This window comes from Pempheris klunzingeri, chromosome 11 (assembly GCF_042242105.1).
Source record: "Pempheris klunzingeri isolate RE-2024b chromosome 11, fPemKlu1.hap1, whole genome shotgun sequence".
NCBI classification, from domain to species: Eukaryota; Metazoa; Chordata; class Actinopteri; order Acropomatiformes; family Pempheridae; genus Pempheris; species Pempheris klunzingeri.
In genome coordinates, this window is record NC_092022.1 from 26,223,394 (window position 1) to 26,242,114 (window position 18,721).

Below are 18,721 nucleotides of genomic sequence, written 5' to 3' on the forward strand. Positions count from 1 at the left end.
AAAGAGTGTGAGTCCTCGTGGGCCACCGTAGGGAGGGAATCTGCAACCTCACCGCTAGAAGTCACTGAATTCTTCACATTGGTCCTTTAAACTGCAGTGTTAAACTGATTTGGGATAAAATGACACTCTTTGCACCTCAGCCGGACCTCATGAAAAACATTTGACTTCCCCACTTTTAATTTTCATGTTCTATGTTTTTCTTTTAAAGCTTTTTAAGTAGAAAAAGTATTAAAAAGCAAAACACGATGCAGAAAGTCCCCTAACTTTAACATCGGTCATTTTACTTCCCTTTAAAATGGGTGAAAAGGTGAATTTAGTCAAATAACTTGTGTCAGTGTCACAGGAAATAGAGCTCATACAGTAGATGTGATTATGAAATGTGTTTTTTAAGGACATGTTCACAGTGGAGTTTAACGGCTGTGAGAAAATGTTGAGCAACCATTTTTCAACAGAAAAGCGGCATTATGGGACATTAGATAACGTGAAAAAATGCTGGTTTCCTTTGTGTCGACGCCTGTTTCCTGCTTGATGTCTTCAGAAGTGACGAAACCCCAAATCCTGAAAGAAGAAGAAAGCAGCTGAGCTGTGAAGTTCAAACCTCCTGTCTTTCCCACAGGCCCTGAATGCAGCAGGAATGAGAGGCGTTTCAGTGATGTCATCATCAGCAGGTTAACAGCCCCCGCCCTGCAGAAGCAGCAGGAGACTCAGCGGAGACACACGGCCCACGGTCAGCTCACCTGAACAGGTAAGAACACCAGCAGCAGCAGCTCAGTGTACTGGGACAGGACCAGTTACAGCTGCTGGGGGGGGGGGCTCTCTGTGACTGTGTGTGACTGACGGTGTGTTTGAGGCTTCAGGGGTGTTGTGTGTCAGTGTGTGATCCAGATCAAGGTGTGTCCTGTTCACAGCTTTCTTCACCTGCAAACTCCTGCTGTCAGAATCACATGATTAATTTACATGCAGATGTTTTAAACTCATCATCGCATTTATTCTACAAACCGGCTTGTTCCAGCTCTCAAGTCTTCAGGACTGTTTTTTTTTATTGATGTCTGTGAATTATTAACTGACCAACGATTCACTAACGAGACTTTATTTATCCCACAGTGGGGAAATTCACCTGTTACAGCAGCAGAGGAGACAGAAACAGTTTCACAACAGCTAAAAATACTCGTCGCATGTTCCTGTAACCCCAAGACAACTTGTCTGAACTCACAAAACATTAGATTTACAATAGTATGATAAAGAAAAGCAGCATATCTTTTCAGTTAGCGAGCTGGGAACGACTGAACATTTGTTATTTTTACTTTAAATAATGTGTTGATGTGATGCAGGGCTTTTTGAGCAGTCGCCGTGAGGCTGAGAGTTTTGCTTGAACTCCCTTTAAGTGTTTTACATTCTTGCAGAGTCCCAACGTTTGCAAAGGTACCAACGTTGTCACTTTGGTTTTTCAGGAAACACACGCAGAAAGTACTATTTATAAAGCCGTCCACTGTACATGACTCTGCTGCAGAGTAAATTGGGAATAAAGTAAGCGGAACTCCATTATCCATGCTGCTTAAATACTCAATTATTGTAGTTTGAGATGTTTGAGGTCAAATAGTGTTAAAAATTAACTTGTTTCCATGTTATTTGGTGACTTTGGAGTTTTACGGGGTGAATTCAGATCCAACACAATATTTGTGTAACACGCAATAACACTAACAAACTAACTAATAAAGCCAGCAGCAGAGCAGCAGCTCCTGTGTTTCTGTGAGGTTAAATCCCTGTTTTTGTGAATGGAGTCTGGTGTGTGTGCAGAGAGCGATATAACGGCTGTTTGTGGTTAAACCAAAAGGATCTTCCAGGTCTCTCTCTGTAAGGATCCTTTCCATGATGCTGTCACACACTTAGAATAACACTCTGAGCCTGTCAGTGGATCAAACAAGCTCTTTTAGTGGACCTACTGTGATCAGGTGCAGTTGTCTCAAAGGATCACGTTGCAGCCATTGCAGCCCGTTTGGTGGCTGCTGGCTGAGGTGACCTACTGGACCAGTTCCAACACTTTTTCAGATTTCATCAGCTCAAACCACAGCCATGGAAATGACTCCTGAGCTGAATAACAAACTGTTGTTAACTCATTCAAATTCTCATTTTTATTACTGTGCTGCTGAGTTTGATTGCTCACTTCAGACAGGACAAAATGTTCATTGTACCTGCAGACATGTGGTTTATGTGTTGTGGTCTATTTTAAATAATCTGGTAGAGGTCAGGCTGCTGTGCTGAGGGAGTGTTCGAGGCGTGAACAGAAGTCGCTCTACTGGTCCCAGCACCTCCAGGCCTGGGAGGGGCTGAGAGGCCTGAAACAGACACACATGTCTCGCTGCTAGAATGATTGAACAACTGACAGTGACCACTTCATGTTAAAGGTTCTGTATGTGATTTATTCAGAGCCAGTAGTTGTGTTACACACACCAAACAAACCGCTCAGTCTAACAAATAAACAACTGTTTCATTTTTTGGTGTCTAAAAGACACATGCGACATACAAGCTACTGTGATGTAAAATCTTCAGGGGCAACTGCACCTGATCACAGTAGGTCCACTAAAAGAGCTTGTTTGATCCACTGACAGGCTCAGAGTGTTATTCTAAGTGTGTGACAGCATCATGGAAAGGATCCCTACAGAGAGAGACCTGGAAGATCCTTTTGGTTTAACCACAAACAGCCGTTCTATCGCTCTCTGCACACACACCAGACTACATTCACTAAAACAGGGATTTTACAATAGCGTTGTTGGTCTGCCACTGTCTCGATCAGTTAGTTTGTTTGTGTTATTTTGTGACTTGGGTGTCTTTAAAGAGTTAGTTTGGATCTAACACAGTACTTGTGTAACCCACAATAACACAAACAAACTAAGTGATTGAGGCAACAGTAGACCAGCAACTCCTGTACTGTGTGAGGTAAAATTACAGGTTTTGTCAATGGAGTCTTGTGGGTTTGAATCGTGCGATAGAACGGCTGTTTCTGGCTTAACAAAAACAACAGCTGCAAACCCCCGGCACATCCTCCGCTGCCCCCCCCCCTTTCTGTTAAATACCACTATCATATAAACAGAAGCTAAATTAGCTCAGCCACTGGACCGAGTCTGTCTCTGTGCCGCAGCTCTGGACGTGTCTGTTTGTTTATGGTACTCGCATGCACCAACATGCATGCGAGTCCGTCCCGACAACCAGAACAAAGGACAGAGAAGCTCAAATTACGACAGAGACAGAGGGAGTGTGACCAGAGACATTTAGAAGAGAGTCGCTTATTCTCCGCTCAGGACGCCATAACTCAACTGTATTTTTACATAACTAGCAGTTGTTTAATGCTATATTAATGTTTTGAATGCCATACAGAGAGCCTTTTAAAGAGTTGATCTGAAAGTTCCTCACTTTCTATAGCTACTACAGCTGGTAAAAAACAGCTTTACTGCTGGTGACATTCCTGCAGCGTGCAGTAATGCGCGTCGAGTCTGTCTCTGTGGTCGACAGATTACAAGACACAACACTCTGCAGGGAAAGTTTAGCCTTCAGTTCGAGTCTGTCGATACAACGCTGCGTATTACTGAGGTAAAGTCCATTGATCGGGCAGACCAACACCAGCTGTGGAGGAATTATTCACATCCCTTACTTCACTAAAAGTAATGATACCACAATGTGCCTATACTCCACTACAGCTAAAGGTTCTGCATTGATAATGTTAATACAGTAAAAGTATGCGAGTATAATCTGGAAAATGTAGTTAGAATATTAAATGTTTGGATCTGAATGAACCCTTAAAAACACCAAAGTCACACAATAACACAAACACACTAATCAATCGCAGCAGCGGTAGACTACAGTAAAATCCCTGTTTTAGTGAATGTAGTCTGGTGTGTGTGCTGTTTGTGGTTAAACCAAAAGGATCTTCCAGGTCTCTCTCTGTAGGGATCCTTTCCATGATGCTGTCACACACTTAGAATAACACTCTGAGCCTGTCAGTGGATCAAACAAGCTCTTTTAGTGGACCTACTGTGATCAGGTGCAGTTGTCCCAAAGGATCACGTTGCAGCCATTGCAGCCCGTTTGGTGTCTGCTGGCTGAGGTGATCTACTGGACCAGTTCCAACACTTTTACTACCTACCAGTGATTTAGATAAGATATGATAGTCACCTGGTATTAAACCGGACTTCTCCCTTGATGACCTTGTCTTGGGTTTGTCTTATTTTGGTGGAATTATTAGCATATTGACACAGTCAGCACCTTGTTTGCACTTCTGCAGACGGCTAAACGTATCTGAGTGACATAGTAACTGCTCTTCCCCTGCTGGCCTGAACATGCTCACACTGGCACACCAGACCAGTCGAACCACTCATCCTGTCACACTCTTCACACACTGTTTTTTGTCCTTTTCTTTGGCTGTAAAAAAGAATGAAAAGGCTGCTTGCGTCCACCTGCAGCTACAGAAAGACACTCGGTTAATATTTAAAATCCCACAGCAGCCTCCCTGCTGCATTTCCTGGTCGTAAAATCTTTTTTAGGAGTGTACCAGTCTGTATTTCACTGCACATATTACAAAACAACACCTTTGAGTTGCTGGGGAAGGGAAAAAAAAGTTTTCACCAGGATCCACTTAGCTGACAAAGATCACAGCAAGCAGTAAACTGAAAACACCCCCGTAGAAATCCTCAGAGGACATCACACAAACAATGCAAACAGGTTTTTCTACATTCCCTTTTGATATATTTTGTAGTGCACAGTATAAATGACTCAACTCTCTTAAAGGATAAACTACGGTGTTTTAAAACCTGGGCCCTATTTGTACATATTTTGGTGACTGGCAGGCAGACACTTGGTCCAGCAGATCGTCTCAGGTGGTGAACAGCTACAACAGTTGTAAAGGATCCTTACAGAGATTGATCTGTAAGATCATTTTTGTTTATCCACAAGGAGCTTTTGTATCGTGCTGTTTCTTCCCACCAGACTCCATTGGAAAAAAACAGTAATTTTGCGAAGGTGTTTCTTCTCCACCGCTATCTTGAGTAGTTCCTTTGCAGTTTCTTTGTGTTATTGAGTGACTTTACTGTTTTAAAGGGTTAGTTCAGTTACACACAATAACACATAAAAACTAACCAATCATGTAACTGTAGACCAGCCACATGTTGTGTTCTGTTCTCTAAAATCCCTGTTTTTGTGAATGTAGTCTGGTGTGTGTGCAGAGAGCGATATGACGGCTGTTGGTGGTTAAACCAAAAGGATCTTCCAGGTCTCTCTCTGTAGGGATCCTTTCCATGATGCTGTCACACACTTAGAATAACACTCTGAGCCTGTCAGTGGATCGAACAAGCTCTTTTAGTGGACCTACTGTGATCAGGATCAAAGTGCAGCAGCCTTTACAGCCCGTTCTTGGCTGCCAGCTGAGGCGATCTAGTGGACCAGTGTCAACAGTTTTTGTACCTACCAGTTATTTGAAACCCTAAATCTCCTTTAAGTGACACATGAAGTCTCGTCCTTTCTACTAGTTGAACAGGTTAAACATTCACACATCTGCAGTGTTCTGGGAGGAGTCAAACGACACCCACAAAACAGCTCTTACAGCCATCATAAAGACTGAGTCACAGTTAAACTACTCGTCTATTCTATTCTTCAATGGGTTTCTGTTGACTTTGCCTGAAGGCTCAAATGCACATGATTAAAAGAAACAAAACAGAAAAACACTTAAAGCTGCCGCAATCAATATTTCTATATGCAGAGGGCATTGTCGGCTTAGCCTGGACTTCAGTAGGGAGGTACCGGGGTCGTTTTCTTATTAACAAGCTCTATTTTTATGCTTTTTTTTTTTTTTTTAAAGAAAAAGCCCTCTGGCATCTTATTTACAGTCAAAGTCCATGTCTTAATCACTGAAAAGTACTGAAAAGTAATTTGTTCCTCAAAAACTGTTGTTTATTTCCCAGATTAATCAATAATCTTGGTTCATACAAGGACAGACCATCTTGCTGCTCCATGTCGCGGCAGAGAAATATGTCACAGGGCGCAGTTTTCCTCCACAGTCCTGCAAAAGAACAGAAGTTGTTCATCCACAGTCTGTACGAAGGGTCGAGGAGACATGAGCGCTAGCTTCACGTCCTCAAATGTCCTGTCGGCTTCGTCAGTCCAAGTCAGGGTCGCGTTGGGGGGGGCCTAGAGTGAGCTCACAGAGTGGTTTATCCATAATGGCAAAGTTTGGAATGACTGTGCGACAGTGAGAGCGTCATAATCCTAATCCCCATCGTTTGTCTCTTAGTCTGTGGTTTGGGAAGCCTGTGAATGGCTCCAGTTGTTTTTGGAGAGAGAGATTTACCCTGTGGAGAGATGATATGTCCTAGAAACATCACTTCCTGTTTTACAAATTGAAGTTTAGCTTTGTGACCTCTCTCAGCTCGGTGTTTCACAGTGTCACGCTCTCATTGTTCAGCTGAGGGTGCGCATATCATTAAACCATCAACGTAGCGCAGGAGGGCGGCTAAGATGTCCCCGAGAGCTGTGGTGTAAATGGTTGGAGACTCACAGTATCCCTGACAGAGACCTGTGAATGTGGAGGTTCGTCCTTCAAATGAGAAGGCAAACCAGTACTGGCTGTCTGGATGTACAGGGACACTGAAAAAGGCGTTAGATCAACAACGGAGAACCATTTGGACTGAGGAGGAACCTGTGTATGGGTTAGGGAACACATGGGTGAACAATGACACCTGCCTCCAATAGGGAGTTGAATACAGGTTTAATGGCGTCCTGTCTCAGAGGATACTGTGGTTGACGGGGTCGGTAGTCACATTTAGGGGTGATATGAACGGGCTCACAATCTTTTATGAGGCCGACATCGTATTTATCTTTAGCCCAGAGGTTTTCAGGAACCTCACGCAGGGCAGGAATCTTCCTTAAGATACTCCTTAAGTACTTCTATCTATCTAATCTCAGCTGCTTCAGCCTCCAACGGGAAACAGACACTTGATGAGAGGGCTGTGGGACCAGCACCACACACCACGTGTGTCACGTGCTTCCACACATGCCTTTATAAAAGGACCGGCATCTCGCCACTCAGCTGGGTGTGGTTTTGAAAGAGTGATGTGAGGAGCAGAATGAGGAACTGAAAAAATGATGCTGCTCAGTGGTTAAGGACACAGAGACGGAAACCAGACCTGCTCATAGTCGCCGTCTAACTCTGGGGGGACATGAGAGTTTTGACAGTTTCCATAAGCCTGTCTTGCTGAGTGGGGCAGGTTTCGTTACCACCAACCCAGTGGGGGCAGATATTAGTGACACACATGAGATCTTCTGCCAGTAAACTCACTGGTAGTGAGGAGAAAGCAGAAACGACTGTTTCACTGTGTCACCATGTTCGTCTGAGTGGTTTGGTCATGTGTTCTTTAACCGTGTTGCCAGATGTTCAGTTTTGGAGAATTAGGAAGAGCATCAGCTTTCAAAATCACCCCAAAATATCACTAGAGCAACAAATACGAATTCATCCGCCACTGAAAATAGTCCCCAACAAAAGCACTACTTCCTTTTGTTTAATAAAAAAAAGATAATTTCTTTCTCTGATCTTTGATCCTTATTCAACATGAAGCTAGAAAACAGTCTCAGTGTTTAGTGACATCGTGTGTCTTCTTCACAGTGCAACCATGGGGTGGCGCTCTCCTTCTCTTCCTCTCCTCCTCCTGCTCCTCCTCTTCCTCTCTTGCCTCACCTGCCTGGTTGAGGGAGCGACAGCCTCAGGATTCAGGATCTGTGCCTACAATGTGCAGAAATTCGACTCTGTGAAAGCATCAAACTACCGAGTGATGCACACTCTGACACGGGTAGGACACACACACACGCACACATACACACACACACACACACACACACACACACACACACACACACACACACACACCAGAACCCCGACTAAACCCAATGCTAATCCTAATCCTAACCTTAACCTCAACACCAGGCCTTAACTTTATTTTTTGCTGCTGTGATGATAAAAGTTCAGCTTACAAAAGTCACCGGTGGCAGAAGAATCTGATCCTTTATAGTACGCAGAGTGTTTTCTTAGTTTGCTCACAGTAAATTCAATTATTAGGAGATGCTGTTTTTCTGTTTTTGTTGCGATTCATATTTGATAATTGTGTGTGTGTGTGTGTGTGTGTGTGTGTGTGTGTGTGCAGATTGTGTCCCGCTGTGATATCTGTCTCCTGCAGGAGGTGATGGATCCTGACGGTAAAGCCATCAAAGCTCTGCTGGCTTCTCTCAACAGGTGAACGGTGAAAACTACTGAAGCAGCTCACGCTCACTAACCACTGCTTCCCTCTGTGTTCCAGTCTCTACTTTTCACTAAGACATTAGTTAGAAAGTGTTTTCTCTAGCAAACAACAATGACTTCTCTAGAATAATCAACTAGTCAGTTACCACTTTCTAAACAGGCACCCTTTATAAATGGTTCAGTTATAAACCATTATTAAAGGATAACTCCAGTATTTTTATACCTTCACCTTTTTTGTCCACATCCTGGTGTCTGAGTGACTGGTAGGTAGTAAAAGTGTTGGAACTGGTCCAGTAGATCACCTCAGCCAGCAGCCACCAAACGGGCTGCAATGGCTGCAACGTGATCCTTTAAGTTACCACAAACAGCCGTTATATCGCTCTCTGCACACACACCAGACTACATTCACTAAAACAGGGATTTTAGCTCACAGAACACAGGAGTTGCTGGTCTGCTGCTGCCTCCATGCCTCCATTGTGTTATTGTGTGACTGGTGACATAGTGAGTTTGGATCTGAGCTAGTTCTGATCCAAATTAGCGCTTTAAAACACCACAAACAAACCAACCAGCAGCTCCTGTGTTCTACAAGGTAAAATTCCTGTTTTTGTGAATGGAGTCTGGTGTGTTTGCAGAGAGTGATACAACAGCTGTGTTTGGTTAAACCGTTATATCGCTCTCTGCACACACACCAGACTCCATTCACAAAAACAGGGATTTTACCTCACAGCACACAGGAGCTGCTGGTCTGCCGCCGCCTCAGTTGGTTAGTTTGTTTGTGTTACTGTGTGACTTTGGTGTTTTAAAGTTTTAGTCCAACATAATATTCGTGAGCACAAACAAACTTCACAGTCGGGTCGAGGTAGAGCAGCAGCTCTCACATCCTGTGAGGTAACTTACAGGCTGTTTTTGAACAATAATCTGTCTCTGCATCAGTGAGTCTGTACAGATAAATGCACCCACATCACTCTCACATAATTCTGTCCCAACATGTATTTTTCCATCAGTGACTTTGCTGGTTGTAACTGATATATGTTTGGATTTTGAAAGACAGATTTTTCATTTTAAGATGATTTTAGGCTAAGACATGATGTGAAAATACAAAATATCCCCCCCTTATTCAACAAAAGCTGTTCCACCTCCACCTCTTTCTCTCATGTTTGACATTTTTCATCATTTGAATGTTGACAAAATGCCTCCTACTAAACAGAAGGATTTAAGAATGGATGTACTCAGACAGTAACACTCGTCATGCATCGTGCATATTAATACAATATGGTAATAATTGCCTGTATGTGTCTGCTGTCTGCCTCCAACAGGGAAACTGACAGGTACAGTGGATTTTATGAGCATGTGGAACATCATCTAATCATACTTAATCATCCCAATCACCTTAATCTACCCTCTTTACTAATCCTAATACCTGTAATTAATAGGTAACACTTTATTTGGGATAGTCGCTGATCTGTTTCAAACAGTCTGAATATCAACACGTTTAAGTGTGTTTGTTAAAAGTCGAATGATGGAAACAGTTTCTGACACGGTGAATAATCCTTATAACATTCTTCATGTGTCCGTTTAACTTTAAGCTTAAAACAACATCTCACTGAAGAGACAGAATATGATTGAACTTGGCTTTGAAAAAAGCATCTCAACCATCCTGAAATCACAGTGGTGTTGTCGGCTCAAAATTTGTCCTAATTCTACAGGATGGACGGCTGAGTAGCTTGATAGCTAACCGGATACGGATATCTATCAAGCTTATAGCTTGTAAATTCAGCTTAAGACTTCTAGCCTAGCTTCATCAAACATAAAAAAATCATCTTCAAAGAACTCCAAAGATGATTTTTTTTATGTTTGATAAAGCTAAGCTAGCAGTTTCCCCTTGTTTCTGGTCTTAGTGCTAAGCTAAGATAAACACACCCTGACCTACGATACACTATCTTCATAACGAGCTTCCCAGAATGCAATTTCTTTTAGCCAAAGTGACTGTAAATCACATCCAGGTGTTGGTCAGAAATGCTAATGTATTTTGAGGCTGAATCTATAATTGTCTTTTGAGAGTCAGGTGAGCAGACTTACCAAAATAAAGTGTTACATCTAAATATATCCGAGGGTTAAATTGGGTTTTTTAATGTGTTGGGAATTAGCAGGTAAAAACACCTTTTGTAACATCACCTGTGAAGAAAAATGCAGTTTATTTTTGCATGATTGAGCCAACAAGCATTGCATATTAGATTTGATTATTCACACACTTCATTTGATTCATTTCAATATTCAAGAAACATCACTACTACAGTAATGCAGTAATCTGTGTGGTTTAACAGCTCAAGGGGAATTAATAAGTTACACTCTTTAAAGCCGGACCTGTTGGGTCTCCTGCTCAAAACATTTTGTTTTTTTCATGCAGATGTACATATTCTTAAGCTGGGAAGATCATCGGCAGCAACAGAAACATAAATTAGAGTGTCGTCAGCGAAACATAGAAAGTGTGTGCCATATTTCAAAGATGCTGCATGAATAAAACATAGAAAAGTAGTAGATCGAGTACTAAACCTTGTGGGACACCACATTCAGGAAGGTCAGACTCTATCTGCTCAAATTTAAGTAATCGAGTGACAAATTGGATCAATTTGGATGACGGATCAAAAAGACTTATTGCTGAGCAGATGGGTTGAGAACTGACGACTGGTGTGGAGATTAGAAAGTGCTCTACATTTGATTAGTGATGACGAGGTGTAATAGACGCAGTTGTGAATACTAAATCTACATAAGAGTAGTCCAGTAAGTTTTCAACACAAGTAATGTTCTAGTAGAGTAATATTCAACACACAAACTTCCATTTGAGTACGTCCCTCTTTGCCTGACTAGTGTTCATCCCACTATTGCTAATATTTAGATAAATAAGCTTTCCACTAAAAATCATTTCCTAAATCCAAAGGACAACATTTAAAGGAGAATGGTGTTTTTAAACCTGGGCCCTTTTTTTTAATGTGTTTAGATGACTAATAGGTACAAAACGTTTTGGAAACCAGTCGTTATGTCGTTGCTGTTTAAACCCATCAGACTCCGTTGTACAGTAATTTTACCTGGTGGCAGAACGCAGGACTCCAAAAGTCATACAATTACACGAATCTACTGGACCAATCGCAAAGCTTTTTGTACCTACCAGTCATTCAGACACCAAAATATGTACAAATATGGCACTGCTTTAAAAATACTGACCAATTTAACCCCAGTTACATTACTTTTAGCTTAGCTTAGGCGGCTGCTTTCTTTCTTTCCTCTGGTGATGTCTAATAGGGAACAATCAGATTTTTTTCTAATATTTTACCTGTTTGATTTTAATTCCCAATCTCTGGTAAAGTACTAATCCACTTGGGATACAAAAGCATGATTGCCACATATTTGATTATATTGATTACAGTCTAAATCGGGGTTGTTGTGCATGTTTGGATCTTTGAGCAACGGTTCACTCTAAGGGTAAATATGCAAACTAACATGGGAGCTAACTGAGGGCTTACCCAGTGGTGGAAGAAGTACTCAGATCCTTCATTTTAAGTTAAAGTAGCAATTATAAAACGTAAAATACTCTTTTACAGTAAAGATTTGGCGTTTAAAATCCTACTCAAGCAAAAGTAGAGAAGTATTTTTAACAATGTTCTTAAAGATCAGCAGTACAAGTACTTATTATGCAGATATGTGACATTATTGGAGTGTTAATACTGATGCATCATGTAACATGTAACTGGCATCAGGTGGAGCTAGCTTGGACTACTGTGTTTGCTAATTTAGCCCAGTGATTTTCAAATTAAAGTCAGGCCCCTCCAGAGGACCACCAGATAAATCTGAGGGCTGTGAGATAATTAACAGGAGAGGAAAAACAGAATGGTTTCACAGATTGAGACGTAAAAGGAATGGAAGGACTTGTTTGAATTGTTTTTGTAGCGCAGTGTCCACACATTTACAACAATAAATGTTCTTTGAGGAGTTAAAATTCAGTTCTTTTTAGTTTATTATTCATGCTGTGAGTGCAAATCATCAAAATCAGTCCAATTATTTTCTAAAGGTTTGAGAAGAGAGCTTGTTCTGGGCGGGGAAATCTAAATGATCCTTAGCTAGATAAGGTTTAAAGGTGTAAATTACAAAAACAGTTTTGCTGCTTTAGTAATTAACAGCTTGTCTCTGTCTCTGTGTTGTGTTGAGGTATGAGGCTAAATACAGCTACGCATCAGTGTCCAGCAAGAGTCTGGGAAGCTCTCCCAGCGACATGCAGCAGTACGTTTTCATCTACAGGTAAGACACCGTTTCTGTCACACCTGCTCGTCCAGGAAAAGACACACACCTGTGCACACCTGGACTGTGTGGATAGGTGGATAGGGTGCCTCTCAGCAGTTAAATAGTTCCTGTGTGGTTTAATACAGATGAAGAGTAGTTACATTAAATCTGAGTCACATCATAATAAAGCAGATTTGATCTTAACCAGGATCTGGAACCGTTTCACCATCACGACTCTCTGCTGCTTGGAGCCGCTGCCCCTTTTTTTTTAAATTTGTTTTGCCACATGGCCAAGAAATTTAGAGCAGAAATCCTGTGAATTTGACTTCTCCTTCTCCTGAACGTCGTCTCCTCCCCAAACAGGAAGGAGACGGTGAATGTGACAGGTCAGCATCAGTACCAGAAGAAACAGTCGTTCGTCAGGGAGCCGTTCTCTGTTCAGTTCCAAAGCAGGAAAACCGGTCAGTGGACACACAAAACACACCCGGACAGACTCAGGTCTAAACGGGGGGGACTGGTTTTGACCCCTCCTCCCTTTGTTCTTCCTCTTTCTCTCTCTCCATACTCCTCCATTCGTCTTTTCCGTCTTTCTGCCCTGCAGCGATCAAGAAGTTTATCTTGGTTCCCCTGCACACTGAGCCCAGACAGGCCGTCCAGGAGATCGACCGGCTCTACGACGTCTTCCTGGAAGTCAGCAAGAAATGGAACAACATGGTGAGGAAACTGGATCTGAGGGAGCAGCGTTTCAGGCTGAATACGAAGCAAAACTTTTCCCTCTTGAAACATAAAAACTATCCTCTTTAGTTTCTGTTATTTTTCCTCTCCTTTTTGCTCTTTCCTTCCTTTTTAGGATGTGAATTTATACAGCGTTGAAAAGCTCATCTAGATGTGCAGGGCTGCATCAGGTATCCTGATTTTAGTGGCCGATGTCCTAAACAGTATCCACACTACACAGAATGGCTTCGATGTGTCAAACGGCTCTTTTCCTCTGCTGGTTAATGTTTTATTTCACAAAGCTAAGTTGAGTTTTTCTGATGTTAGTGGAGATGGTCTGGGTTTCGTTACATCCATGACAGAGGACAGATAAAGCCTCAGTCTTTCTGGATTTCTGTCTGTAGGGGAGGTGGGGAGACATATGTGGGTAAGACCACCCCCCCACACACCCCTGTATTAATTATAGCCACACTTGACTTAAATCCTGTCTAGAACAACATTCTTGTATTTTAAAGTGCTGCTGGTTCTTTTTTAATGAAAACATGTCCACAGCAACATATTTGGGCACCAATATGTTGGTTAAGCTGCAGGAAGGTTCTGTGATTCTCTTATGAATGCTGTTTTTTCTTTTATATTTGTTTACATATTGTCCAACTGGCAGCTCTGAAGCAGCTCCTGACTGCACTGGATCACTGTGACACTGAGGGAAACTTAAAAACGTGTGTGTGTGTGTGTGTGTGCGTGCAGAATGTGATGTTCCTGGGAGATTTCCACGCCAGCTGTGCCTACATGACCCGAACCGACAAGAAGAAGATCCGACTGTTCAAGTCTGCGTTCTCGTGGCTGATCAAAGACAAAGTGGACACCACCGTCACGGACGACACCAACTGTGCTTACGACAGGTAACGAGGGAACGAAGGGAATCTGTTCTTGCTTGTTTTTGAAAGATGGGTTGTCTTTTTCTTCAGTTATTCAGTATGTGTGTGTGTGTGTGTGTGTGTGTGTGTGTGTCAGGATCGTGGTACATGGGGAAACCTTCCTGAAGAAGATCAGTCCGCTGTCTGCAAATGTCTTCAACTTTGGCAAAGAGTTCAAACTGACCAGGACAAAGGTCTGTCTGCTCTTTTAAACCACTTCCTTTGGTTAGAAATGTCTTCTTATTGCTGTCATGCTTTTAACATGTATGTTTAACCTTTTGTAAAGCGCTCTACAAATAGAATGTATTATCATTTATCAGTATTCTTAAACACCTGGAGAACTCGTCCCATCATCACAGTGACGTTCAGATCACTTTAACTCCACGTCGTGGATTCAAGAGTTGTTTTTTATTTTTGGTCCTGTAAGTCGACTTTTGCCTCCAGTCCACGCTGGTCATTATGTTTGCGGCCATTTTTACGTCTCTGAGGCAAGAAAACAACATCAGTATTCGTATGAAAGCTCCAGGAAGTGCGCCAGGCTTTGAAGCCGGTCTGACATAGTGGCCAAACTGTGTAGTTACGGAATTAATCAGCACCCATCACATTTTTTGAGAATCACAGCCTGTGAAATAACTCATGTGAGCGTCAGAATCTGATCCATTCAGTCCGATAACATTTGGAAAGTCTAGAAGAGCTGCAGGATTAAATCATTTTATTCTCATTCACATTAGCGGAACGAAGAGGAAGAGCAGGGCAGTCGAACTGTTTTTGGCTTCATGTGCCACTGAGTGAGTCTCACAGGCATGAACAGAGCTGGGCCTGGCCGCGGTCTAGACCGGGTCTAGACCGCGGCGCCTCGTCTTTGTCACCCATGAAGCGACCGTCTGTAGCGGCTCTGTCATGTCTGAGTGTTCAGCTTTCCTTTGATATGTCCGATCTGTTCTCCCAGGAAGTTAAATATAATTCACCAGAGTCTCGATGAACTGAACTAAGAAGTTCACACACACGTACTCATAGAACTGGACTTATATTAAGAAACTACCACATTTCAGAGAAGAGGAGCTCTCACTGCATCGATATGTAGATGAATGGAATTATTCAGTGCCTTGTTATCGGCCTCACCGCAGTGTTTACCTGTGCATCGCCACAAACATTTAGCTTATTTACCTTATAACATTATTTATCTATGCAGACGGCCGCAGAGATAAACATGTTGTGTTTGATGCATCAGTATAAAAAAAAAAAGAAATTCATCTGAGAGCTCACGGTTCAGACACGGCGGTCGACAGTGACCAAATTTAAATCGCACACGATCGTGTTGTGACTCGGGGCTCTGCTGCTTCTGCCTGCCAGGTGCTGGAGATGAGCGACCACTTCCCTGTGGAGGTCAGACTGAAGAGCTCCGCCCACCTCCTCCAGGCCACGCCCCTCCTGACCCTCCTCGGCGCCTCTGCGATCGTCCACTCCTTCCTGTCCGCTCTGTGATCGGCTGCTTGAGTCTCTGGGTTTATTTCGGTCCTCTGATTCCCCGCAGGGTCAGTTAACCTCCATCGCTCCCCCCTTTATCATTATCTCATTATTATACTGAGATAAACGATGCTTTTGGTTCTTTGAAATTGTCCCAATGACCTTGTTCCCTCCGCATATCGAGCCATCATGTGACAATCACAAATACTTGAGAATCTTTTCTCCTTCATCATTTGTGCTCTGTTGTCTTCAGAGACACTGAGAGGAAGGTAGGAAGCCAAATATCCTAAAAGAACAGACACATATAATAATAATAACTTTATTTATAGATATTATTTTTAAAATAGACAATGTAAAGTGCTTTACAGACAATGAAACCCCAAACCAGTAACAATAAAAATGAAATAACAGATAATATATAATGTAAAACAGCAATAAGATCCTTTTGGTTTACCCACACCAGACTCCATTCACAAAAACAGTGATTTTACACAAACATCTTATGTCTCAGGACACAGGATTTGCTGGTCTACCGCTTCTTCCATCAGTCAGTTTGTTTGTGTTATTGTGTGACTTTGGTGTTTTAAAGGGTTATTTCAGATCCAAATTAGCACTTTAAAACTCCAAGGTCACACAAAGTCCCGTGTCCTGCAAGCTAAAATCCCTGTTTTAGTGAATGTAGTTTGGTGTGTGTGCTGTTTGTGGTTAAACCAAAAGGATCTTCCAGGTCTCTCTCTGTAGGGATCCTTTCCATGATGCTGTCACACACTTAGAATAACACTCTGAGCCTGTCAGTGGATCAAACAAGCTCTTTTAGTGGACCTACTGTGATCAGGTGCAGTTGTCCCAAAGGATCACGTTGCAGCCATTGCAGCCCGTTTGGTGGCTGCTGGCTGAGGTGATCTACTGGACCAGTTCCAACACTTTTACTACCTACCAGTCACTCAGACACCAGGATGTGGACAAGACTTCTACTCTTATTTGCCTTTTCTTTCCCTGGTGGGCTGGTTTTATATGTGCAGGTGAAAGGAGACTTTTAAACCAAAGATTTACATTTTAAACCTCCTTCTGATGCCAAACATTATAGAAGATGTTTTCATTTTAATGGATGTAAAAACTGTAGAGTGAATTTTAACACATTATATAACTGGTGAGTTTTTTTTTTAAACTTGTTTTCTTTCTTTTTCCATCGTCTTCATGTCTCTTTCACTTTGTACAGAAACTGATGTAAATATTTGTGTTTTTATGTTTGTAATATTCAGTAAAGTTTTTTTTTAATGTTGGAATTAAAATGCTGACGATGTTGTCGACACACACACACACACACGCTAAGATAAAATCTATCTGGAAGATTTTTATTTCTTTTTACGAGTTGTTTACAACTTAAAATTCTCATTTTGAATGAAATTAAATGATTAGAGCTGGTTGGACACTGACTATTAGTGTGTGTGTGAAGTACTTTTATTGTGTTACAGCGAAACTCTACAAGCAAAACCATCATTTTCTTCATGCACTTGTTGATTTTGAGATTTGAGGCTGTTTTGCCTCCATAAGACGTCTTTTTGTTAGAAAAACACATTTAGCTGTTTATTTTAAAACACTCCTCGTTTACATTCATGTCTTTGAAAGCCATTTCCTCAGGATTAGTTTTTCCTCTTGGCAGTATTTATGGTATTTATGGATAAAGAACAGATATCCAACATTTACACCTTTAATGTGCCTACAAAGTTTTTAACCTGCTTTCATCCAGTGTTCAGGTTTCTGTTCTGCACAGAAGAGAGGAAAACCTAGATTATACGGCACATTTCATTCCAGGTGGAAGCCCAACATGTGAGCAAACACTGAGTGGAAGTAAACAGACTAAAACAATTATACAACTCCTCTGTTCCAGATCTTCCACAGTGGGGCTTTATTGTTTTTCTCCACTTTCCATCCTCAGAATCAGATTTAACAGCGTGTGAGTGTGTGAACGGGTACAAGGAATGTTTATTTCCACGCAGGGTATATAGACTGTGTGTCTGTATTTTATAGAAATACATGTGACACAGCATCACACGATCCAGCCTGTGATCAAGTCAAACGTCCGTAGACTGAAAACTAATGGAAGGAAGACCGTGTACATGTTTACATACGGCATGATTACCACGATTTACTGCGACTAATAATAACGATCAAAGTAGGAATAATATAATCGGCTTCATTTGTTTAGCAGCGCTCATACAGGAGAAACAACAAAATATGAAAGAGGCACAAAAAACCTCAATAGAAAATAAGATGGAAAACAAAACCCATTAAGATAAATAATGATAGAAGAAGAAAGAAAAAGGCATAAAATCTAGTGAAATAAAATGAGGGTGATGAAGCTCGGTGTGTGTTTTAACCTGTAAATAAATAGAAATGATATATCATAATCTGCAGGTCTGTGGGTGTTCAGTGTTGCAGGTTATTGACTCTTTAAGGCTGATTCAACAGCCTGTGGCGCCCCCCAGGGGAGAGGAGCTGGAACAGCTCTAACCTGAATAAATGTGGGGCGTTTGTTTTTATTTTGGTGGTGGTGAGGGGGGGGGGACTCCTTCGGCCCCCCCCCCCCCCTCCCTCTGAGTCCTCCTGAGGGCACTGCAGCCACGTGTGTCTCAGAACAAGCTGTTCCACCAACGAAGAAGAAGAAGAAGACGTGCTGGTTCCTCACAGCAGAGATCGTTTATTTTGAATAAGGAGGCGTCACTCTTCAGCCAAACATTTACGCCCGTCCTGGTTTGACTAAACTACACTGCACTTGTAGTTATCTATGGCCATATTTTTCCCTTTTTTGTGAAATTGTATGTTAACGCTTCATTCAAACAGCCTCCTAATGATCTCTGCTCCAGACTTTGCACAGTATTATTAGCTATAAGTAATAAATCTTATCTTAATAAGCTGTCGTGACTCTGCCTGCACTACCGCTACTGTTGTATATAAATTGATTTTTTCTATCTTCTCTCTTTGTTTCATTTATATATTTATATATTTGTTAAGGCGACATACAGGAAAATTGAGAATAAAAATCCCTTTGAATCCTCTGAATGCGTGT

General features: G+C 41.9%; 1 protein-coding gene across 2 annotated transcripts; it reads left to right on the forward strand.

Annotated features, from left to right (window-relative positions):
• Positions 1-673: 673 nt before the first annotated feature.
• LOC139209857 (deoxyribonuclease-1-like 2) lies at positions 674-17,087 on the forward strand. Of its 2 annotated transcripts, XM_070839734.1 has the most exons (10): positions 674-745; positions 7,649-7,832; positions 8,184-8,272; positions 9,595-9,606; positions 12,482-12,571; positions 12,917-13,014; positions 13,155-13,267; positions 14,015-14,169; positions 14,282-14,378; positions 15,538-17,087. In XM_070839734.1, exons 2-10 carry the CDS (start codon positions 7,656-7,658, stop codon positions 15,667-15,669), a joined length of 963 nt encoding a protein of 320 aa, XP_070695835.1. In that variant the 5' UTR covers positions 674-745; positions 7,649-7,655; the 3' UTR covers positions 15,670-17,087. The 2 variants fall into 2 exon arrangements, with proteins under 2 accessions (XP_070695835.1, XP_070695836.1); XM_070839735.1 differs by lacking the exon at positions 9,595-9,606.
• The last annotated feature ends 1,634 nt before the right edge of the window (positions 17,088-18,721 follow it).